At 43.7% G+C, this 25,734-nt stretch overlaps 1 protein-coding gene across 2 annotated transcripts in view; it reads right to left on the bottom strand.

Moving 5' to 3' along the window:
• Positions 1 to 12,225: 12,225 nt before the first annotated feature.
• The window catches only part of cpne5a (copine Va), a 111,812-nt gene continuing 98,303 nt past the window's right edge, over positions 12,226 to 25,734 (bottom strand). For both annotated transcript variants that reach the window (XM_021565742.2, XM_021565743.2), the window contains 5 exons: positions 19,054 to 19,181; positions 15,846 to 15,948; positions 15,654 to 15,711; positions 14,770 to 14,843; positions 12,226 to 14,424 (listed from right to left, as the gene is read on the bottom strand). In XM_021565742.2, coding sequence (XP_021421417.1) covers positions 14,242 to 14,424; positions 14,770 to 14,843; positions 15,654 to 15,711; positions 15,846 to 15,948; positions 19,054 to 19,181 — 546 coding nt within the window. In that variant the 3' untranslated portion in view covers positions 12,226 to 14,241. The remainder of the gene's footprint in view (positions 14,425 to 14,769; positions 14,844 to 15,653; positions 15,712 to 15,845; positions 15,949 to 19,053; positions 19,182 to 25,734) is intronic.

The following is a 25,734-nucleotide window of genomic DNA, read 5'->3' as shown; positions in this document are numbered from 1 at the left end:
GCCGACGTATGCAGCGTTTACTGTGAATGGGATCTTTGTGAACGCAGGAACATTGCCTTTTAAAACCGCAATGCCTATAACCCATGATCGGATTGAATCACAGCCACAGATTTATGGTATGTGAAGCCAAAAACCACTGGTATGGGTTTCAAAGACATTGGCTGACAGTGTGAATCTCAACACAAGAACCAAACCGTCAATTCATAGACATAATATGCGAAAAAAAAAGATTCCTTTTATAAGCATTCATTTTTCATTTTGCATTACTAAGGGCTCTCTCCTCATTTAAAATCACCCGATAGTTAACACTCACTGCACAATCTATACAAATACTTTTGGAGTTTTCTCCCACCTTTATGAATATCCAATATGGCAAACTAAAGTTATTCAAATTAGTTGGCTGTCCTTGGTTGAAATACTGTACATTTGATAATAACAGAACCGGGCATTGACAAATGCATAACCTATTTGACAGGAACAATAACTGATAACTGATTATATGTATCATTTTGCAATCATGACACATCAAAATAAGAGGACAACCTCATAGAAAAAGTAAACCTGCAAATTCTAGCATATTACTGTAACAAGCTCTTCAGTTGATGTTCATATCAGTTGCATTATACGTCTTCATTGAGATAACATTCACATGAATTTATCTATTCACATATGTTGTTCTAAACACTAACTAAATCCCATGGTACAAAACATTTAGCATTCTCGGTTTGAGGGGAAATATGTTGCTCAAAAGGAAAATGTTAAGAAACACAAGTTAAATGCATATTACGCTATTGGAGATATATAGTTTTCGACATAGCTTTAATGGACAGCGACGAATCATAATCAACAAAATATTATAATCAAACACCAAAAAACAAGAATTGTATAATATAAAGTCCCAGCATGCTAACTCTTGTCACTGTACAAGACAAGGTCTAACCAATGGGGCCTACAGAGACGCACAACTAACTGTGGCACACAAATACATCCCTCGCCACACTGACAGACATGGCTTTGCAAAGTGAGGGATTGTAAAGGCCACACACCAGTCCCCATCTTAACCAGTATAGTTTGGGCCAGAGTCAACCTCACCTCACAGTACAGCAGGCATTATCAACTGAACACATATCTACCAGGGAATCATGTTGATCTGTAATATCCTTATACTGTGACTGCAATCTCTGCGGGTGTTTCAGGAGGAGTTGGATTATGCAAAAAGATACCTGTCCTATTCACAAGTACACAATAGGACAAGTATAAGCACCTAACAAATTAATATGATTAGCCTCTCTCAGAAGTGCCTTAAACTATTAGTGACCACTAGGTGGTAGCTCTGAGCCACTCTACAAAGGAGTCAGTTGAATTAATTATTGAATTATTGCTGCATCTTAGTGATTCATTCGGTTTCCATTCCATCTGATACTGTGCAAATACAATTAATAGTAGGATCTAGAGTGTTAACTCAAAATTGGCAATGTCAAATGCTGTGGTCAACACATACTGGTGTAAAAAGTGCTTTCCTGTATTCATTTTGATGAACATTTTGAGAGCTGTCATTTGGCATATGGACATTCCAGTATCCTGTGATGTTTTTCAAGCCACTTTTTAATGATGTCACAACTAGAGGATTATTAACATTGTAATGCTGTGATGTCAGCTCTGATAGAACGTGAGTCCGAATCAAAACCATAGAAATCGAATCAGAACCATGGAAATAGAATAGGATTCTATTTCTATGATCAGAACTAAGCCTGGAGCTTCAGGTAGCAACAGGGTTCTAATTCCTAGTTCTGAGCCTGAGTTCTCCACTGAATTATAATAACACAATTAGCAACAAATTCAATAAATATCATCTTCCTCTCGCTTTCTCCATTCTTTACAGGACAACCACACACGAAAAAAACACAGGACCTCTACTGTCCCACTCCTCAACCTCCCTCCCCTCCACCCTATAGTCTCCCTCTATCTCTGCAGGGGGGCACAGACTGGCATTTGTGTTCCAGCAGGGAGTAATGTGCGCCCAGCCTCAGCCCATGCTGGGCAGGATGGGTATGATAGAGAACAGGGTGAGAGCGACTGGCACTAATGAACATGTGACCTGGGCCCCATACCTGCCCTGTCGACACTCTCCTGGTTCACAACACAGGACCTGCTTCCTGCATCAGATCAATCAACAACAAAACAAACAACAAAACACTGAATGTCAAGTTTGTCAAGGATAACCTCTTCGTTCACCTCCCCACTGACAGTCAACTGTCTGAGCTCGTGTTTTTGAACGTGGTTTGTATAATATGACTCTTTTTTTGTCATTTAGTTTCAGCAAAGCAAATAAAAGTCAAAGCATACAGATGTCTGATCTTAATTTGACCCATTTCATCCTAGGAGGAAAATAATCCTTAAACAGGATGATTTGAATAGTTGAACAAATATTTAGAAGCTGTGTTTGTATACAGTGTAGTACCTTACCTACATTGTACCCTATAAATAAAAAAGTATGTGGACTTAGTGGATTTGGTTATTTTAGCCACACCCGTTGATGACAGGTGTATGAAATCGAGCACACAGCCATGCAATCTCCATATACAAACACTGTCATTAGAATGGCCTACTGTTAGAGCTGCCCCGGTCAACTGTTATTGTGAAGTGGAAATGTTAAGGAGCAACAACGGCTCAGCCACAAAGTGGTAGGCCACACAAGCTCACAGAATGGGACCGCTGAGTGCTGAAGCACATAGCGTGTAAAAAAATAGCGCTTCTGTCCTCGGTTGCAACACTCACTACCGAGTTCCGAACTGCCTCAGGAAGCAACGTCAGCGCAATAACTGTTTGTCGGGAGCGTCATGAAATGTGTTTCCATGGCCGAGCAGTCGCATACAAGCCTAAGATCACCATACGTAATGCCAAGCATCGGGTGGAGTGGTGTAAAGCTCGTCGCTATTTGGCTCAGGAGCAGTGGAAACGCATTCTCTGGAGTGATGAGTCACGCTACACCATCTGGCAGTCTGACGGATGAATCTGGGTTTGGCAGATACCAGGAGAACGCTACCTGACGGAATGTATAGTGCCAACTGTAAAGATTGGTGGAGGAGGAATAATGGTCTGGGGCTGTTTGTCATGGTTCGGGCTAGGCCCCTTAGTTCCAGTGAAGGGAAATCTTAAAGCTATAGCATACAATGATATTCTAGACGTTTCCGTGCTTCCAACTTTGTGGCAACAGATTGGGGAAGGCCCTTTCCTGTTTCAGCATGACAATGATTTGATTTGTCGAGATCGGTGTGGAAGAACTTGACTGGCCTGCACAGAGACCTGACCTCAACCCCATCGAACACTTTTGGGATGAATTGGAACGCAGACTGTGAGCCAGGCCTAATCGCCCAACATCAGTGCCCAACCTCACTAATGCTCTTGGGGCTGAATGGAAGCAAGTCCCCGCAGCAATGCTCAAACATCTAGTGGAATGCATTTCCGGAAGAGTGGAGGCTGTTATAGCAGCAAAGGGGGGACCAACTCCATATTAATGGCCATGATTTTGGAATGAGATGTTCGACGAGCAGGTGTCCACATACTTTTGGTCATGCAGTGTACCTTAGACTGCAGTTCCACTGGGCTCTGGTTCAAGCAGCCCATGTAGACTATGTGCAGGTAACCGTGCATCTGGTGTGAATTATGTGAATCATAATAAATGTACATCTTTGTAGGGGGTATATTTATTTTCCATTAGGGAGATTTTTTTCTCCTCTCTGCTGGTGATTATTTATCTCAGCTCATACAGGAGTAATAATAAAGGCCTAGTTCACTAATTTGGTGATTTTGCTATTTTATTTGTAAAAAAATGTTTTTATTGATTTATTTAATTCATTTTTTTTTTATCAGGGGAAGCTGCAGCACCGTCCTCACCCCTACTTTCCACAGATATGCCTTCTAAAATCTTCCCCTTTTCAGACCCTGTTCATCTCTTCAATAAAAAATACAAAATTTACAAATGGAGTGGGACTGCTAAACTCCTGGAAAAATTCCTTTAAGAAAGAATAAATAATTGGAAAATAACAATTAGATTGTGAGCGCACGTCCAACCTAAAACGGGATTGTAAATAGTACAAGGTACAGTTGGCTAAATGAATTAATCGAACATGCAGACCTAGCAAGCTACAATTAATGCTATGTTGACTGATTCCACCATTGAAAGAGAAAACAAACAAAGAAATTGAAAATAAACTCTATGCGCTGAGATTCAGGTCAGCGATTTTGAGGTGGAAATGAAAAACTTCAGAGGACTTGTAAGTTTGTCCTTGGAGTTCCACCATCGGATTGTAAATTTGTCAATTCATTTAGATAGTCTATAGCCTACATTAGGCCCACAAGTTTATTGAATTTATTTCAATGTTTTCAAGGAGTAAAACGAATAGTCTGATAATTTACACATCAAAGAAGTGTCTTCAGCTTAATGAAACCAAAGTCTTTCAAGATATGTTCCCCTCTGGTTGGTATTATCATTGGAACAATGTAGTCCTTTTTGAAGACTAAGGGCGATTTATGTATTTGACAAGAATTCAGTAAAATATAAATAACATATTTCCTCGTTTACCACAGCAAATTTACCAGACACTTTGTTTGAATAAAAACGAATGTTGGTTTAGCCAATTATTATTTTAGTTGCTTTCTATTTATGTTATCCATTAAATACAACTGTCTTTAAAATAAAAGCGCCTGGTATGGTCATTTCTTATCAAGATTGGGATAAAATATCCCTGGACTGTCCATTTTTTAAATGTGTAGCTAAAATCAAGTCATTCAGGGGATTGACCAAGCTAACAACAAACGCTCCCACAACTTTAGAGAATGTTCCCTTTAGTGTCTCATAAGGTCATTAACTAAAGTTTTCATAGGAATGTTCCTGTGATGTGCAAGGAGTGTTTCCAAGAGACCATTCCCTTAATGTCAAATAGAACTTGGAACGTGATTAACATGTTCTCAGAACTTAGGATAGGAATGTTCTAGACGTGTTTCATGGGAACGTTGCAAGAACATTCATGTGTCCAGTTTTCTGTGGGGTAGGAGAATATTCTACATTCTTATACACAGAACATGGTTGCCATGTTCTCAGAATATAAGGTATTAATGTTCAAGACACAGTTCATGGGAACGTTGCAAGAACATTTCTGTGTATCTGTTGTCACCATGTCGCCTGATGGTCCCAAGCCCATCAAAGGCCCTGATTGGTGAACCACTGATCCACAGCTCTTTTTGTCTGTTGGCAAGGTTGGCTTGCATACAATGCCTTCAGAAAGTATTCACACACCTTGAATTTTCCACATCTTGTTGGGTTACAGCCTGAATTTAAAATGTATTATATTGAGATGTTTTGGTCACTGGCCTACACACAATACCCCATAATGTTAAAGTGGAATTATGTTTTTTGAAATGTTTACAAATTAATAAAAAATGTAAAGCTGAAATGCTTTGAATCAATAAGTATTCAACCCCTTTGTTATGGGAAGCCTAAATCAGTTCAGGAGTAAAAATATAATACGTTACATGGACTCTATGTGTTTAATAAGATGTTTTAATGGCTACCTAATTTCTGTACCCCACATATACAGATTATTGTAAGGTCTCTCGGTCGAGTAGTGAATTTCAAACACAAAGACCAGGGAGGTTTTCCAATGCCTCTCAAAGGGCACTTATTGCTAGATGAATAAAAATAAAAAGCAGATATTGAATATCCCTTTGATCACGGAGAAGTTATTAATTAAACTTTGGATGGTGTGTCAATACACCCAGTCACTGCAAAGATACAGGCGTCCTTCCTAACACAGTTGCCAGAGAGGAAAGAAATCACTCAGGGATTTCACCATGAGGCCAATGGTGACTTTAAAACAGTCACAGAGTTTAATGACTGATAGGAAAAAACTGAGGATGGGTCAACAACATTGTAGTTACTCCACAATACTAACCTAATTGAAAAGAAGGAAGTCTGTACAGAATACAAATATTACAAAACATGCATCCTGTTTGCAACAAGGTACTAAAGTAATACTGCAAAAAGTGTGGCAAAGCAATTTGGGGCAAATCCAATACAACACATTACTGTGTACCACTCTCCATACTTTCAAGCATAGTGGTGGCTGTGTTATGGGTATGATTTGAATCGTTAAGGAGTTTTTCAGGATGCATTTTTTTAAACGTAATGGAGCTAAGCACAGGCTAAATCCTACAGGAACACCTGGTTCAGTCTGCTTTCCACCAGACACTGGGAGATGAATTTACCTTTCAGCAGGACAATAACCAAAGGCCAAATCCACACAGTTAGAGTTTTTACTTGCCTGAAAATCTATGGCAAGAATTGAAAATGGTTGTCTAGCAATGATCAACAACCAACTTGACAGAGCTTGAAGAATTTTGAAAAGAATAATGGGCAAATGTTGCACAATCCAGGTGTGGAAAGCTCTTAGTGTCATGTATTGTCATGTTGTGTCCTGTTCCTGTTCTTTCTCTTCACCCTGTCTCCCTCTGCTGGTCGTATTAGGTTACCTTTTCTTCCCCTCTTTCCCCCAGCTGTTCCTTGTCTTCTCTAACTACCTCGTTCACCCCTTTTCCCACCTGTTCCCTTTTTCCCTCTGATTAGGTCTCTATATCTCTCTGTTTCTGCTTCTGTCTTTGTCGGATTCTTGTTTGTGTTTTTCATGCCTGAACCAGACTATCGTCATGTTTGCTGCAACCTTGTCCTGTCCTGTCGGAATCTGCCGGTCCATCTGAGCCTACCTATGTTTTGTTATTAAAGAAGTTCTGTTTACGTTAATTCGCTTTTGGGTCCTCATTCACGCACCGTGACAGAAGAATCCGACCAAGAATGGACCCAGCGACTTCGGATCCTCTCCACTCTGCCGTCGAGATCCAGGGAGCGATGCTAGGCAGACACGAGCAGGAAGTGTCTGCTGCTCGACATGCCGTTGAGACCCTGGCCGCCCAAGTCTCCAACCTCACAGAACAGGTTCACCATCTCCGCCTCGATCCACCGGCCACTTCCAGGGCTTTCGAATCTCCGGAGCCCAGAATCAATAACCCGCCGTGTTACTCTGGGAAGCCCACTGAATGCCGCTCGTTCCTCACCCAGTGTGATATTGTGTTTTCTCTCCAGCCCAACACTTACTCCAGGAGCACAGCTCGTATCGCCTACGTCATATCTCTCCTTACTGGACGGGCTCGTGAGTGGGGCACGGCAATCTGGGAGGCAAGGGCTGAGTGTACTAACCAGTATCAGGACTTTAAGGAGGAGATGATACGGGTTTTTGATCGTTCTGTTTTTGGGGAGGAAGCTTCCAGGGTCCTGTCTTCCCTATGTCAAGGTAATCGATCCATAACAGACTACTCTATTGAGTTTCGCACTCTTGCTGCCTCCAGTGACTGGAACGAGCCGGCTTTGCTCGCTCGTTTTCTGGAGGGTCTCCGCGCGGAGGTAAAGGATGAGATTCTCTCCCGGGAGGTTCCTTCCAGCGTGGATTCCTTGATTGAACTCGCTATTCGCATAGAGCGACGGGTTGATCTTCGTCACCGAGCTCGTGGAAAGGAGCTCACGTTCTCCGTTGCCCCCCTCTCCGCATCACTACCATCTTCCTCTGCCGGCTCGGGTGCTGAGCCTATGCAGCTGGGAGGTATCCGCATCTCGACTAAGGAGAGGGAACGGAGAATCACCAACCGCCTCTGTCTCTATTGCGGTTCCGCTGGTCATTTTGTCACTTCATGTCCAGTAAAAGCCAAGAGCTCATCAGTAAGCGGAGGGCTACTGGTGAGCGCTACTACTCCTGTCTCTCCTTCAAGATCCTGCACTACCTTGTCGGTCCATCTACGCTGGACCGGTTCGTCAGCTTCCTGCAGTGCCTTAATAGACTCTGGGGCGGAGGGCTGTTTTATGGACGAGACCTGGGCTCGGGAACATAACATTCCTCTCAGACAGTTAAGGGAGCCCACGGCCTTGTTCGCTTTGGATGGTAGTCCTCTCCCCAGGATTCAGCGTGAGACGCTACCTTTAACCCTCACTGTCTCTGGTAATCATAGCGAAACCATTTCTTTTTTAATTTTTCGTTCACCTTTTACACCTGTTGTTTTGGGCCATCCCTGGCTAGTTTGTCATAATCCTTCTATTAATTGGTCTAGTAATTCTATCCTCTCCTGGAACGTCTCTTGTCATGTGAAATGTTTAATGTCTGCTATCCCTCCTGTTTCCTCTGTCTCTTCTTCACAGGAGGAGCCTGGTGATTTGACAGGGGTGCCGGAGGAATATCACGATCTGCGCACGGTGTTCAGTCGGTCCAGGGCCACCTCTCTTCCTCCACACCGGTCGTATGATTGTAGTATTGATCTCCTTCCGGGAACCACTCCCCCCCGGGGTAGACTATACTCTCTGTCGGCTCCCGAACGTAAGGCTCTCGAAGATTATTTGTCTGTAGCTCTTGACGCCGGTACCATAGTCCCCTCCTCCTCTCCCGCCGGAGCGGGGGTTTTTTTTGTCAAGAAGAAGGACGGGTCTCTGCGCCCCTGCATAGATTATCGAGGGCTGAATGACATAACAGTGAAGAATCGTTATCCGCTTCCTCTTATGTCTTCAGCCTTCGAGATCCTGCAGGGAGCCAGGTTTTTCACTAAGTTGGACCTTCGTAACGCTTACCATCTCGTGCGCATCAGGGAGGGGGACGAGTGGAAGACGGCGTTTAACACTCCGTTAGGGCACTTTGAATACCGGGTTCTTCCTTTCGGCCTCGCTAACGCTCCAGCTGTCTTTCAGGCATTAGTCAATGATGTCCTGAGAGACATGCTGAACATCTTTGTTTTCGTTTACCTTGACGATATCCTGATTTTTTCACCGTCACTCCAGATTCATGTTCAGCACGTTCGACGTGTCCTCCAGCGCCTCTTAGAGAATTGTCTTTTTGTGAAGGCTGAGAAGTGCACTTTTCATGCCTCCTCCGTCACATTTCTCGGTTCTGTTATTTCCGCTGAAGGCATTAAGATGGATCCCGCTAAGGTCCAAGCTGTCATTGATTGGCCCGTCCCTAAGTCACGCGTCGAGCTGCAGCGCTTTCTCGGCTTCGCGAACTTCTATCGTCGTTTCATCCGTAATTTCGGTCAGGTGGCAGCTCCTCTCACAGCCCTTACTTCTGTCAAGACGTGCTTTAAGTGGTCCGTTTCCGCCCAGGGAGCTTTTGATCTCCTCAAGAATCGTTTTACATCCGCACCTATCCTTGTTACACCTGACGTCACTAGACAGTTCGTTGTCGAGGTTGACGCGTCAGAGGTGCGCGTGGGAGCCATTCTTTCTCAGCGCTCCCTCTCTGACGACAAGGTCCACCCTTGCGCGTATTTTTCTCATCGCCTGTCGCCGTCGGAACGTAACTATGATGTGGGAAACCGCGAACTGCTCGCCATCCGCTTAGCCCTAGGCGAATGGCGACAGTGGTTGGAGGGGGCGACCGTTCCTTTTGTCGTTTGGACTGACCATAGGAACCTTGAGTACATCCGTTCTGCCAAACGACTTAATGCGCGTCAGGCGTGCTGGGCGCTGTTTTTCGCTCGTTTCGAGTTCGTGATTTCTTATCGTCCGGGCTCTAAGAACACCAAGCCTGATGCTTTATCTCGTCTCTTCAGTTCTTCAGTAGCCTCCACTGACCCCGAGGGGATTCTCCCTGAGGGGCGTGTTGTCGGGTTGACTGTCTGGGGAATTGAGAGGCAGGTAAAGCAAGCACTCACTCAAACTCCGTCGCCGCGCGCTTGTCCTAGGAACCTTCTTTTCGTTCCCGTTCCTACTCGTCTGGCCGTTCTTCAGTGGGCTCACTCTGCCAAGTTAGCCGGCCATCCTGGCGTTCGGGGTACGCTTGCTTCCATTCGCCAGCGTTTTTGGTGGCCCACCCGGGAGCATGACACGCGTCGCTTCGTGGCTGCTTGTTCGGTCTGCGCGCAGACTAAGTCCGGTAACTCCCATCCTGCCGGCCGTCTCAGGCCGCTTCCCATTCCCTCTCGACCGTGGTCTCACATCGCCTTAGATTTTGTCACCGGACTGCCTTCGTCAGCGGGGAAGACTGTTATTCTTACGGTTGTCGACAGGTTCTCTAAGGCGGCTCATTTTATTCCCCTTGCTAAGCTTCCTTCTGCTAAAGAGACGGCACAAATCATCATCGAGAATGTTTTCAGAATTCATGGCCTTCCGTCAGACGTCGTTTCGGATAGAGGTCCGCAATTCACGTCTCAATTTTGGAGGGAGTTTTGCCGTTTGATTGGGGTTTCCGTCAGTCTCTCTTCCGGTTTTCACCCCCAGTCTAACGGTCAAGCAGAACGGGCCAATCAGACTATTGGTCGCATCTTACGCAGTCTTTCTTTTCGCAACCCTGCGTCTTGGTCAGAACAGCTCCCCTGGGCAGAATACGCCCACAACTCGCTTCCTTCGTCTGCGACCGGGCTATCTCCTTTTCAGAGTAGCCTCGGGTACCAGCCTCCGCTGTTCTCATCTCAGTTCGCCGAGTCCAGCGTCCCCTCCGCTCAGGCTTTTGTCCAACGTTGCGAGCGCACCTGGAAGAGGGTCAGGTCTGCACTTTGCCGTTATAGGGCGCAGACTGTGAGAGCTGCTAATAAGCGTAGAACTAAGAGTCCTAGATATTGTCGCGGTCAGAGAGTTTGGCTCTCCATTCAGAACCTTCCCCTTAAGACCGCTTCTCGCAAGTTGACCCCGCGGTTCATTGGTCCGTTCCGTATTTCTCGGATCATTAATCCTGTCGCAGTGCGACTTCTTCTTCCGCGATATCTTCGTCGCGTCCACCCGGTCTTCCATGTCTCCTGTGTCAAGCCCGTTCTTCGCGCCCCCGCTCGTCTTCCCCCCCCCCCATCCTTGTCGAGGGCGCACCCATCTACAGGGTCCGTAGGATTTTGGACATGCGTCCTCGGGGCCGTGGTCATCAGTACCTAGTAGATTGGGAGGGGTACGGTCCTGAGGAGAGGAGTTGGGTTCCCTCTCGGGACGTGCTGGACCGTGCGCTGATCGATGATTTCCTCCGTTGCCGCCAGGTTTCCTCCTCGAGTGCGCCAGGAGGCGCTCGGTGAGTGGGGGGGTACTGTCATGTATTGTCATGTTGTGTCCTGTTCCTGTTCTTTCTCTTCACCCTGTCTCCCTCTGCTGGTCGTATTAGGTTACCTTTTCTTCCCCTCTTTCCCCCAGCTGTTCCTTGTCTTCTCTAACTACCTCGTTCACCCCTTTTCCCACCTGTTCCCTTTTTCCCTCTGATTAGGTCTCTATATCTCTCTCTGTTTCTGCTTCTGTCTTTGTCGGATTCTTGTTTGTGTTTTTCATGCCTGAACCAGACTATCGTCATGTTTGCTGCAACCTTGTCCTGTCCTGTCGGAATCTGCCGGTCCATCTGAGCCTACCTATGTTTTGTTATTAAAGAAGTTCTGTTTACGTTAATTCGCTTTTGGGTCCTCATTCACGCACCGTGACACTTAGAGATTTACCCCCAAAAGACTTACAGCTGTAATCACTGACAAAGGGGATGTATTAAATCAAGATATAGTGTTATATTGTTTTCCACTTTGACATCATAGTATTTTATGTAGTTCATTGACAGAAAATGACAATTAAATCCCACTTTGTAACACAACAAATGTGGAAAAAGCCAAGGGGTGTGAATACTTTCTGAAGGCACCGTATTTGCCAGAAGGGAGTGGGACAGAATCGAACCCACAGCAACATATTTGGTCTATATTTGCACAGCCCTGACCGCTAGACCACCCCAGGCTACAATTGAACATAATTTTGGCAGTTGATTCGTAACCCTCTTTTCGATAATATTTGACCCGATTCAGGAAGCCGCAAGTCACGACTTCACAGGAGAGCTGTTTGAATGTAAAGCATTTTTTTTTAAATCAAAATGCGTTTTTGGCAGAAATGCCTTCTTGAACATGTGAACTTTCATGTGCTTTAATAACAAACTTGTATGCCATCTGTAAATACAAATAAAATTGTTAAATTACGAGCCTTGTTGGTTAAGCCACATAAAAAGACAGCAACCTACCCACTAACCATGATTGGCTGAGATAATGAGTGAGCTTGACATGCCGAGAGATGAATTTGGATTGGTCTGCCATGTAGAAGGCTTTGTCTGTTTGAGCTGGTCAGTCTGTGTTGGTAATCCTGTCGAACGTGGCTTTTTTGCTCTCCACTTTCTGGAGGATCGAGTTTTGAAATCAGTGGAATTAGAGTATGATAGCTAAAGAGATGAGAAAACACCTGTTTCCGGATTACATCTTCAAGCTAAGGGCATTTGTAGCGTGGATCCGTGACAGGGAGACGTGTCCATCATGCATGATGATGTATACAGGTAAGATAGTCCAGCTAGCTACATTTTCAGATATTACACGTTTCTAATTCTGACAGAAAGTGGTTTCATTTCAAGCTAGTGTACTGTTAGCTAGCGTTAGCCGGCTGGCTCCCTAGCTAGGTGACGTGACGTGTGTGATCTTACATGTTGTTTACCTAGCTAGGTTAATTGTTTACCTAGGTAGCTAGCTATATGTCTTAAGCTAAAGTGTACAACACCCGTTGAATATGGCCGGTGTTAGTAAACATCTGCAAAAAGGCATAACAAAATTGTTGCCATCAGAGCTGGTTTGGCTGTTTTCATGTTATCCAGAGGTAAACAAATCATTGGCCAGAGCATCAATTGTGCGCTCTGAACTCAAGGAGATGGGTGGAGCTAAAGCTTAAAGAGGGTGTGAATGATGCTGAATGGGTGTAGACAAAGAAGAGCTCTCACAAAACACTAAAATACAATTTTCTCAATAGTGAGTTTACAAGTTTATCAACTATCAAAGCAGAATTACTTTCCAATTGTTCCTCAAATGCATTGTATGATATTCCATTTTGTAGTCTCTATTTTTATCTATTTTTATCCAACGTAAAAAACATAAATTCAACTTCTGCTACATAGGAGCTAAATCTAGGTGGTGAGCCATATATACACTATAGATAAAGAAAAATCATGGGTTGTGTCTTTTTGGTTTTAAAATCAGTCGGTCTCTTTCAAGCACCATTGCGCTCCGTTCTGTAGGCTACCTCACTATTCTCAATTTCATCTTGTCTTTACATCTGATATTATAGGCCTGTGTGTGCAATTACTTAAGCTATAGTTTAGGTGTAGCCTAACGTACAGCCACATTTCGGATACACTTGTGTCATAGTGGAGACCAATATCTATGTTGTGTTATTAAGCTATATAAGATGATGGTTGTTGATACATTTGAATATTGCGGTAATAGGACCTATAGGCCTACAGTAGCAGTAGGACATTTATTCATATTCTGTCTGGTGCTTTTAGCTTTTGAGTGAGTGAGGGATGATTATTTTGATAGCTGGCTATTGTCAGAATGATTTGACTACCCCCACATGGCGAAAAAGACAACGGTGGGTTTTCAGTGAATCACAAGGCTCATTTGAATGTCTTGATATGCAGGAACATTTTCTGCTACCAAAGAGTGATCAAATTAAGATCCAACATCTGCATGAAGTAGAAAGTCAACATAAATAAAACATGTTGTTTGTTACATGAGAGCATGTATTCCTGTCATTCCAGTGGATAGGATACAGTAATTCAAGCAGATGTATGTGTATAAAAAGAGTAACCTAATGTAAGAGGGTGTGGGTTTGGAGGTATGGGCTGAAAGCAATATGTCCAGTTGTTTATGTGTTTTATATTCAGTTGATGGCTAAGCTGCTTTGCATATACTGTATATATATACACACTCCAGAGCTGAAAGGAAAAATCTAATAGTCTTTTTGTTTCAGTTTCTTAGATATGTATATTCTACATCAGTAACTTTCACAGTCTGTAACTCCCCCTTCTGCATATGCATGTGAACTTTGTATTGTGTCACATCATGGCATAGTAAGTTATATGTATTCCTTCTCTTCAGAAATTACTGTGCTTGTGGGTATTGCATTGGGTGCTATATCTACTCACCCCTATGTGTTCAAATACACAATGTATACATAGACTCATTCTATGTGTGTATGTACTGTACTGTGTTTAGCTACAGTATGCACGCTGTAGAGTTAGGGAGAGGGGCCATCGACTTGCAATGAGATGGCATAGGATTTGAAGAGATGAGAGAGATGTCAAGTGTGTGTGTGTATGTGCACAACAAATGTGTGTAGACCCAGTTAGGGTGTTGAGAGGTGCTGTCCCACTACAGTGATAGGTGTCAGATATGCCTGTGGAGCTTGGGCAGCTCTGATGAGGAGAGAGCAGGCCGGGGCTCGATGCCTCTGGTCTTCATGAAGCCCAGAAGCTGCTCGGGGATCTCAGCCAGCACGTCTTTGGCCAGCCGGGCCATGCTCAGGACCTGGTTCCCTGACTGGTCCATGTAGTCCCGGAAAGGAACAAACTGTATGGGAGTTGGGGGATGAATTACAACACGGACAGGACACACTACTGTAGTAGGGTACTGAAAGTATTGAATGTCTGGGAGAATACACTTCTTGGTCCTACTGATCATGAACATCAAATACACTGCACAAAGACTAAAGCAACAAATTAAAGTTTAATTTGGAGAATCTCAGTTGCATTTCCTTGATTCCTCTGCTGCTTCTCAAACCCCCTTGGATGAGAAGGTCAGACTGCTGACCTTTTCATCCATCCAATGGCTTTTTAGAAGGAGGCGAGGAGAGAGGATGCGAGGAATCTATGATATGCAATTGAGATACTCACTTGTTGTCTGGCCACAGCCTACCTGCACAATGTCTCTTTCAGCAAAGCGCCCTCTGGAGGACACTCTGACCTCATCTCCATCCAGCTCCTCCATGGCTAGACAGAAACACAACATATGATAAGCTTTTCAGAACTAGCACTCTGGGCAACAGTTGAAGTCAAAACATCTACATATACTAGAAGGAAAATGTTATGTGCTCCTAGCAGTTATTTAAAATTGGACTAATCACTGCTAAGCACTGTGGACCCATTTATGCTGTAAGTGCTTTTGAAAAGAAAGGTAATTCTAAAAGGCTTACAGAATTCAGCTGGCTTATAGAAAACCTCATTGAGGACTCTTCTCATTGAGTCTGATACTCGGACAACTCAACCCAGACATCAACAAGTATTCATAACTGCACACAATCCTGCCACACTACAGTACACAAACTCTTAGATAGACACATCCACATGAATGCACAGACACACACAGACAGGAGTGCAGCCAAAATGAAAATAAACCAGACAACAAGCCTTGAAGCACACATATCAACACACATTTTCAGACATAGCTACTTCTGAAGAGTTTCTCTCCTGAAGTGCCATCAAGCGGTCTGAACTCATGACCTCTGCAATGCCTGACTGACTTCACAGCGTTCGATTGCCTAACCAAGGGGAAAATTCAGCAGAATCGAGCGCAGATGATGCCCAGAGTTACACCTCACTGGGCTGAAACAGAGACTACCCTCCCTCCCTCCCTCTCTCCCCTTAAGGAGTCATTGATCTGAAGAGGGCCTGGATACTTGACACTGCAACACTGACTTTCTAAAGGAACACTCAAAGGAGAAATGCACCTTAAAAATATAATAACAGCTGTGCAGGAGCCACTGTGCTTCTCTATTCTACCTTCAGGGGCGCCACACTCACCGTCAAACTTTGCAGGTCCAACCCCTACGATGATGATGGACATGGGGAGAGCAGCTGCCTGTAGGGAAAGAAAGAGGAATCACAGACAAACAGTAGTAGGCTATGCTTGGTTTTCAGACAGCCACGATAGTGCACTGTCTGCAGATAAGATGGCCCTGCTGAAGGAGGAACTGTACTGTGTACTCCACTCACGTTGACCACAGCCTCCTTGGTCTGCACCATGTCAGAGATAACTCCGTCTGTGATCATCAACAACACAAAGTACTGAGAGCCATCTGTCACATCCTGTGCAGACCTGAGGGAGCACATGCACGCACGCACACGCACACATACATACACACACACACAAGAGCATTAACAAGCAGTGTTAGGAGTGTGTGCCGGAGTGAGATTGAGAGTGAGTGAGTTTATATGTGATGGCAAATGTTTACAGCCTCTCACTAGAGAGATACTGTAATTAAGGACCGTTATCCAGTGAGCCAAGACACTTTGACCTCTGGCATTACCCAGTTGGCACCTCTCATCTCAGAACGAGAGGAGCGAACAAAAACAAAAGAGAAAAATTACATTTTTTCCAAATCCCCTTCATTCCAATTTCACCAAGTGAGCCACAGGCACTGTGAGGAATAAAATGAACAACAGAGACAGTCAATACATTCCAGGCCCAATGTGTTATTATGTTAGACAAGCTCCAAGACGCGTCTCACAGTTGTTTGTCTGAGTCGGCAATGTTCTCCCTGGAGTGTCCTTCACCTGGTTTAGGCTCCGAGATTACATTCCTAATAAAGGTAAATAAGATGTTCCACCTGGCTGAGTGTAGCATCGATCCCTGTCTGAGTGAGACCAGAGCTATGACCACTATCCCCCCCTGACCGAGGGATTTACTGCGCTCTGATATATCTAAAATCCAGGGGTGTCAGAGACATATAAAGACCTACGGGATGTTAGACAGGTAACAGTGAGCTGTAAGGGTAGTGGGATGACACAGGGGCTAGTACACTTCTCAAAGATCAAAATTGGTTGAAAGACGTCTTTTCAACATCTTTTCAACCCAAAATCCATACAGTAGCAGTCAAAAGTTTGGACACACCTACTCATTCAAGGGTTTTCCTTTATTTTTTTACTATTTTCTACATTGTAGAATAATAGTGAAGACATCAACACTATGAAATAACACATATGGAATGATGTAGTAACCAAAAAAGTGTTAAACAAATCATAATATATTTTATATCGGAGATTCTTCAAAGTAGCCACAGTTTTGCACACTCTAGGCATTCTCTTAATCAGCTTCACCTGGAATGCTTGTCCAATGGTCTTGAAGGAGTTCCCACATATGCTGAGCACTTGTTGGCTGCTTTCCTTCACTCTGCGGTCCAACACATCCCTAACCATCTCAATTGGGTTGAGGTCGGGTGATTGTGGAGGCCAGGTCATCTGATGCAGCACTCCATCACTCCCCTTCTTGGTCAAATAGCCCTTACACAGCCTGGAGGTGTGTTGGTTCATTGTCCTGTTGAAAAACAAATGATTGTCCCCATTAAGCTCAAACCAGATGGGATGGCGTATCGCTGCAGAATGCTGTGGTAGCCATGCTGGTTAAATCACTGACTGGTTAAATCTCAAATTTGGACTCATCAGACCAAAGGACAGATATCCACTGGTCTGCTGAGTCCATTGCTTGTGTTTCTTGGCCCAAGCAACTCTCTTCTTCTTATTGGTGTCCTTTAGTAGTGGTTTCTTTGCAGCAATTCGACCACAAAGGCCTGATTCACGCAGTCTCCTCTGAACAGTTGATGTTGAGATGTGCCTGTTACTTGAACTCTGTGAAGCATTTATTTGGCCTGCAGTTTCTGAGGCTGGTAACTCTAATGAACTCTGCAGCAGAGGTAACTCTGGGTCTTCCTTTCCTGTGGCGGTCCTCATGAGAGGCAGTTTCATCATAGCGCTTGATGGTTTTTGCGACAGCACTTGAAGAAACTTTCAAAGTTCTTGAAATGTTCCAGATTGACTGACCGACATGTCTTAAAGTAATGATGGACTGTCATTTCTCTTTGCTTATTTGAGCTGTTCTTACCATAATATGGACTTGGTCTTTTACCAAATAGGGCTATCTTCTGTATACCTCCCCTACCTTGTCACAACACAACTGATTGGTTCAAACGCATTAAGAATGATAGAAATTTCACAAATTAACAAGGCACACCAGTTAATTGAAATGCATTCCAAGTGACTACCTCATGAAGCTGGTTGAGAGAATGCCAAGATTGTGCAACGCTGTGATCAAGGCAAAGGGTGGCTGCTTTGAAGAATCTGAAATATAAAATATATTTTGATTTGTTTAACACTTTTTTGGTTACTACATGATTCCAATTGTGTTATTTCATAGTTTTGATATCTTCACTATTATTCTACAATGTAGAAAAACCCTTGAATCATACTACTCAGAGCAGAAGCTACAGAAGAACATCAGTTGTCCGAAAGACACATTCTCCACACACATTCTCCACATGGTGCTCCTACAATGAGCCCCAATAGACTCATACTGTATAAACCCTCCTCCAGACACTCTGGTCCAAGACAATGTAGCACATTATCTATGCAACAGGAGCGTGTGCTCTATGTAAGGTATGAAGCCTGCCTGTACAGGGAATATTAAGAATGAATAATACGTGTGCCAGCCATCTGCTTGTAAGAGGGAGAGGATCGCTGGCTTGGGGAGAAAGAGCCTGGCAGAGATAACAGCTTCAAGTACATAGTATAGCCTTGCATGTCAAGGGGCTGTGTGTGTGTGCGTTCTAATCTAGTACAGGGGTTCCCAAATGTTTTCACTTGAGGCCCCTCTTCCAGCATTGAGGAAAATCCCGTGCTCCTCCCCTGTGCACGCACCACGCCTATTTCTATGGGCACAAGCAATGTTCCTGACACAAACTGTTCACACGCCTCTTGTTGGTGGAGAGAATTTTGCATGTTTAAAGCTTATTTCCTGCAGTTCTACATATTTTGTCATGGGTTGCAAATAACATTTAGCAGTTTTCCATGTCTAATGTGTATTCATGTGATATTCGAGTGACAAAAAAAATACAACACTATCTAATGGGCTAGTTAATCTGGACATTTCTAACAAGTTATAAATAGCTCTCTAAGGTATGCAATGACTAACATGGCAAAAGGAATTGATGATGCACTACCCAGTTTCTAAATTTCACCTTGTGCATTCTACTATTACAACTTTCAAGAGTAAGTTTAAAGCCGGCTTGGCTACCTGCCGCCCACTAGGTAGTAGTGTTGCACCTTGCATTCAAATCAAGTTCATTCCTGTATTGTCTACTGAGCTCATATTATGAGTGTGTAGTGTGTCAGAGGTTTCCAGAGGTCTAGTCCATTGTGGTCTCCTTACCGTGCCACCTGGTTGATGACTGGAGAGAAGTTGGTGGGTCCGTAGAGTTGGACCGTTCTGAGGCCCTGGAAGTATGCCTCCAGCACTCCCTCTATCCCCACACAGTTTGGGTTTTCATTGTCACCACTCTGCATGGGACAGGAGGAGATGCATGTCACCATGAAACAGTTGTCAGCCTTAATGTACTTAAAGACATTCATTTATCAATAACTTTATGGTAAATTGTTTCACTGGTGATCAAAACCTCAACAATCAAACTACCTTTACACAACCACTCCTTTCTACAACAAGGCCCAGGAAAAGTAAGAGATAAATGTGCAGCGTAATAACAATAAAACAAAAAAAAATAAAAAATAAAAAATAAAAAAAATAAATAATAAATAACAATCTTTTTATAATAAATATGGGACTTCAATATTAAACAGCCACTGGAGAACCAACCAGCCCAGTGTTCACAGTGCTCATGCGTTGTTTTGTTGTTGTTGTAGTTGTTTGGGAAGTAATGCTGCAGGTCAGAGAGCTCTGTTGGCTTGACAACAGCCACCAGTAGAGCGGAACCTGTGATTGGGGGAGGCTCCTCAGAAGGAAGTGAGGACGCTGGGAGGCCCCCGCATGCCTGGGAGATAAGCCTGCTTCTGAGTGCGTGTGGCCAGCTGTGACCACGGTGATGAGACTCGGCCCCTGCACCACACCCTGGTCCTCACTCAGCATACAGAACGCTGTCACAGCTGCACTGAGACAATGAGTGGGCACGTCTACTGCTGGTGTTTGAGATGTGATGGAGTGACGAGAGAACACTCTGCCATCATACGGACAGACAGACAGCAGACACCCTCAGGGTTGCCCTTGAGATGTTTACTTTTGGAAATTGTGTCAGTAAGCAAATCAGCTTTTTGGTTTGATGAACAGCAACTTTAAAGCAAGGCATACATTCTCTGATTGATTATCTATTGTCACAATGTCCCTTTCTTCTGAATCTGAATGATCTGAGATAAATCATTTATTTTAGGCAAATGTTTAAGTGGAGGGAAAGTATATGAAGCCAAACAACGGAAAATTACTTGTATGTGTCTGCCAGTTGATTTGCGTGCTTGTTTACTTTTCTCATCATCAGCACATCTCCTCCTCATGGGGGAGAGATTCCCAGAAGCAGCGCTCCACATCCTCAAGCAGATGATCCCCTTCTCTCTCCCCCTCCCTTCCTGATTGAGGGTTGGATTCAAAGTTTCAAATCAAACAGGCTGCATCATCATAGCTTGGTTATTGAAGGTACACACTTGCTATTTCTTGGACAGCTGTGTGTTTGATATTCAAGTGCTGGGTGAGTCACAGGCTTCTCCAGCTCTCAGAAGGTTCACCGAAGCAAGGTTAACCATGAATAACCGATAACAAGCCTCCCTGCCGACTGGCCTTGTCCACACCAACCCGTAATGGGCAGCATTACACAAAATCCTGCACAAAATGCATTCGGGAAAGTATTCAGACCACTTGACTTTTTACACATTTGTTAAGTTACAGCCTTATTCTAAAATGTGTTAAATATACACTACTGTTCAAATGTTTGGGGTCAATTAGAAATATTCCTTGTTATTGAAAGAAAAGCTGTTTTTTTGGCCATTGAAATAACATCAAATTGATCAAAAATACAGTGTAGTCATGTTGTAAATTACTATTGTAGCTGGAATTTTAAGGAATATCTACATGGGTGTACAGAGGCCCATTATCAGCAATCATCACTCCTGTGTCCCAATGCCACATTGTGTTAGCTAATCCGTGTTTATAATTTTAATAATTAATTATAATGGATCAATTAGAAAACCCTTTTTCAATTATTTTAGCACAGTTGAAAACTGCAGTTCTGATTAAAGAAGCAATAAAACTGGCCTTCTTTAGACTAGCTGAGTATCTGGAGCATCAGCATTTGTGGGTACGATTACAGACTCAAAATGTCCAGAAACAAAGACATTTCTTCTGAAACTCATCAGTCTATTCTTGTTCTGAGAAATTAAGGCTATTTCATACGAGAAATTGCCAAGAAACTGAAGATCTGGTGCAACGCTATGTACTTCTCCCCTCACAGAACAGCGCAAACTGGCTCTAACCAGAATAAAAAGAGGAGTGGGAGGCCCCAGTGCACAACTGAGCTAAAGGACAAGTACATTAGAGTGTCTAGTTTGAGAAACAGACGCCCTCAACAGGCAGCTTCATTAAATAGTACCTGCAAAACACCAGTCTCAACGTCAACAGTGAAGAGGCGACTCCAGGATGCTGGCCTTCTAGACAGAGTTGCAAAGAAAAATCCATACCTCAGACTGGCCAATATAAAGAAAAGATTAAGATGGGCAAAATAACACAGATACTGGACAGAGGAAGATAGGCAAAAAATTGTTATGGAATTGTCATGGACAGACAAATCTAAGTTTGAGGTGTTCGGATCACAAAGAAGAAATGAAAAAATGAAAAGATGCTGGAGGAGTGCTTGTCAAGCATGGTGGAGGCAATGTGACAGTCTGGGGATGCTTTGGTGGTGGTAAAGTGGGATATTTGTACAGGGTGAAAGGGATCTTGAAGAAGGAAGGCTATCACTCCATTTTGTAACACCGGCGCTTAATTGGAGCCCATTTCCTTCTACAACAAGACAATGACCCAAAGCACAGCTCCAAACTATGCAATAACTATTTAGGGAAGAAGCAGTCAGCTGGTATTCTGTCTATAATAGGGTGGCCAGCACAGTCACCGGATCTCAACCCTATTGAGCTGTTGTGGGAGCAGCTTGACCGTATGATACATAAGAAGTGCACATCAAGCCAATCCAACTTGTGGGAGGGGCTTCAGGAAGAATGGGATGAAATCTCTTCAGATTACCTCAACAAATTGACAACTAGAATGCCAACGGTCTGCAAGGCTGTAATTGCTGCAAATTGAGGATTCTTTGACGAAAGCGAAGTTTGAAAGACATAATTGTCATTTCAATAAAAATAATTATTTATAACCTTGTCAATCTCTTGACTATATTTCCTATTCATTTTGCAACTAATTTCATTTATTTTTTCATGGAAAACAAGGACATTTCTAAGTAACCCCAAACTTTTGAATGGTAGTGTATATTTTTTCCTCATCAATCTACACACAATACCTCATGATGACAAAGTAAAAACCAGGTTTTAAGAATATTTTGCTATTTATTAAAAAAAAGTATTCAGATCCTTCTCTATGAGACTCGAAATTGAGCTCAGGTGCATCCTGTTCCCATTGATCATCCTTGAGATGTTTCTTCAACTTGAAGTAAATTAAATTGATTGGACATGATTTAGAAACGCAGACCTGTCTATATAAGGTCCCACAGTCAACAGAGCAAAACAAAGCCCTGAGGTGGAAGGAATTGTCTGTAGAGCTCCAAGGCAGGATTGTGTCGTGGCACAGATCTGGGGAAGGGTATCATTCTTAAATGGAAGAAGTTTGGAACCACCAAGACTCTTCCCAGAGCTGGCTGCCTGGCCAAACTGAGCAAGGGAAGGGCCTTGGCCAGGGAGGTGAACAAGAACCTGATGGTTACTCTGACAGAGCTCCAGAGTTCCTCTGTGGAAATGGGAGAACTTTCCAGTTGGACAACCATCCCTGCAGCACTCCTCCAATCTGGCCTTTAGTGTAGAGTGGCCAGACAGAAGCCACTCCTCAGAAAAAGGCACATGACAGCCCGCTTGGAGTTTAGGACCATGCGGACGACTCCAAGCGGTCAGGTAGGCTATTTGGAGTGTTTATCTGACATAATCATGTCCCCCCACTTCTAAAACCAAAGTTGAACCCCTGAGAGAAATATAATTTTCAATAACCATCTAAACTCCTGTGAATAATATTTTCAATAACCAAAAGTATTGTATTTTCAGCTGTTTGAAACAGGTGTACAAAACCGAAAGTAAAAGATGCAAAAAAAAAAGCATAGAAATAGCGCACATAGAACAGACCTACAGTACTGCTTCTTAGACTTGCTTACAATGAGAATGACAGATCTATAATTTACCTTATATGTGAATTTGGTTGGGTCGCCCAAAAAGTTACATATCGAAGCTTTAAATATCCCTACCAGCACTGCCTGAAATTAGCACTTTGGATCATGTTTTTAAGGACACACCTCAAATATTTCTATCCCTCCCATCTGAGCGCAAGCGAGCTGACAAAAGACAGGTAAATTACCATCCTTGCGCAACCGTTTAAAAATAGCAGAGTTTGTGTTGGAAAGGAAAGGGTTAACACTGAAGACAAAAAAACATCCAATCAGAAATTGGAAGAACAAAATTGAGCACACCACCATGCAATCTCCATAGCCAAACATTGTCAGTGGAATGGCCTTACTGAAGAGCTCAGTGACTTTCAACATGGCATCGTTATAGGATTGCCGCCTTCCCAACAAGTCAGTTCATCAAATTTCTGCCCTGCTAGAGCTGCACCGGCCAACTGTAAGTGCTGTTATTGTGAATTGGAAACGTCTAGGAGCAACAACGGCTCAGCTGCGAAGTGGTAGGCCACACAAGCTCACAGAATGCGACTACTGAGTGCTGAAATGTGTATCGTGTAAAAATCGTCTGTCCTTGGTTGCAACACTCACTACCGAGTTCCAAACTGCCTCTGGAAGCAACGTCAGCACAAGAACTGTTCATAGGGAGCTTCACGAAATGGGTTTCCATGGCCGATTAGCCGCACACAAGCCTCCAAGTGTCAGCTGGAGTGGTGTAAAGCTCGCCGCTATTTGACTCAGGAGCAGTGGAAACACGTTCTGCGGAGTGATGAATCACGCTTCACCATCTGGCAGTCCGACAGAAGAATCTGGGTTTGGCAAATGCCAGGAGAACGCTACCTGCCCGCATGTATAGTGCCAATAGGGATGTTTTTCATGGTTCAGGCCCCTTAATTCCAGAGAAGGGAAATCATTACACTACAGCATACAATGACATTCTAGACAATTCTGTCCTTCCAAATTTGTGGCAACAGTTTGGAGAAGGCCTTTCCTGTTTCAGCGTGACAATGCCATCTTGCAGAATGTGAGGTCCATACAGAAATGGATTGTTGAGATAGGTGTTGCATATTAACGCTCACAATTTTGGAATGAGATGTCCGATCAGTATGTGTCCATATAATTTTGGTCATGTAGTGTCAGTTTAAAATGATCATCATCTAGTGGGTGGGACTGTGTTTTTATTGCAGCTCGCTTGCTGTCGGAGCTATGTCTTTGAAAATAACTTAGTGGGGGGGAACACTGTTGCATTCAAACTTTAGATCACCAGGTACTTTGTGTGCGGAATGTGAAAAAGATGTTAATGGGAAGTAACAGTTGTACATTTCTATTGGGAATTGCTTAGCCTAATGGTTGGGTTTTTATGTTCTTATGATTGGGACCTACTGGCTTATTATGTCTGAGTGGAATGCGCTGCGTATTACAGTCAGCGTCCTTTCAGCATCACGAGACTGTCACAATTACATTCTTTGATCTGACACTTGTCACTGATAGTGTGATTTTTTAATGAAAGGTTTATTGTATTATTACGCAGCTAAAATCTGAATTGCAGCACAGGCCTACAGATAAAGATAAATAAATATGGTAGACAAAACAATTGTATAGATTAACAAAACAAAGAATTTGCTTTTTAATGCTAATGGAGCCAGCATCGGAGAGTTCTTTCACAACAGTGTGCCCACTTATGGCGGAGACTGGAGCTTCTGGAAAGTGGCAACCCACTGGAGTTAGGCTAAATTATTTGATGATGGTGATGCCTGATTATTGATGCCAGATGATGCAATTGGGTGGATGGCCCTGATATTGTCCTCAGCTTCTCTGTAGCCTTCCTGTAGCCTTCCTGTGATTCCAGCCGATGGAGATGGAGTTGGCCTGAAGGCCCTGATGTCGTCCTCAGTCGTCTTCAGCTCAACCTCTTTGTAGCCTGGACTAAGTACTCCTCCACAACTAACGTGGATCATATGTTCCAGGATTCATCCAATGACATTGAGGAGTATACTACCTCAGTCATCGGCTTAATCAATAAGTGCATCGACGACGTCGTCCCCACAGTGACCGTACATACATATCCCAACCAGAAGCCATGGATTACAGGCAACAGCCGCATCAAGCTAAAGGCTAGAGCTGCCGCTTTCAAGGAGTGGGACACTAGAAATCCCGCTATGCCCTCAGACGAACCATCAAACAAGCAAAGCGTCAATACAGGATTAAGATTGAATCCTAATACACTGGCTCTGAAGCTCGTTGGAAGTGGCAGGGCTTGAAAACTATTACGAACTACAAAGGGAAACCCAGACGTGAGCCTACCAGATGAGCTAAATGTCCTTTATGCTCGCTTCAAGGCAAGCAACACTGAAGCATACACGAGCGGACGAGCTGTTCTGGACGACTGTCTGATAACACTCTCGGTAGCCGATGTGAGTAAGACCTTTAAACAGGTTAACATTCACAAAGCTGCAGGGCCAGATGGATTACCAGGACGTGTACTCAAAGTATGTGCGAACTAACTGGCAAGTGTCTTCAATGACATGTTCAAACTCTCCCTGACCAAGTCTGTAATACCTACATGTTTCATGCAGACCACCATAGTCCCTGTGCCCAAGGAAGTGAAGGTAACCTGCCTAAATGATTCCCGCCCCGTAGCACTCATGGCTGATCATGGCTCACAT

This window comes from Oncorhynchus mykiss, chromosome 16 (genome assembly GCF_013265735.2).
Source record: "Oncorhynchus mykiss isolate Arlee chromosome 16, USDA_OmykA_1.1, whole genome shotgun sequence".
Lineage (NCBI taxonomy): Eukaryota > Metazoa > Chordata > Actinopteri > Salmoniformes > Salmonidae > Oncorhynchus > Oncorhynchus mykiss.
This window is presented reverse-complemented; position numbering and strand designations above follow the sequence as displayed.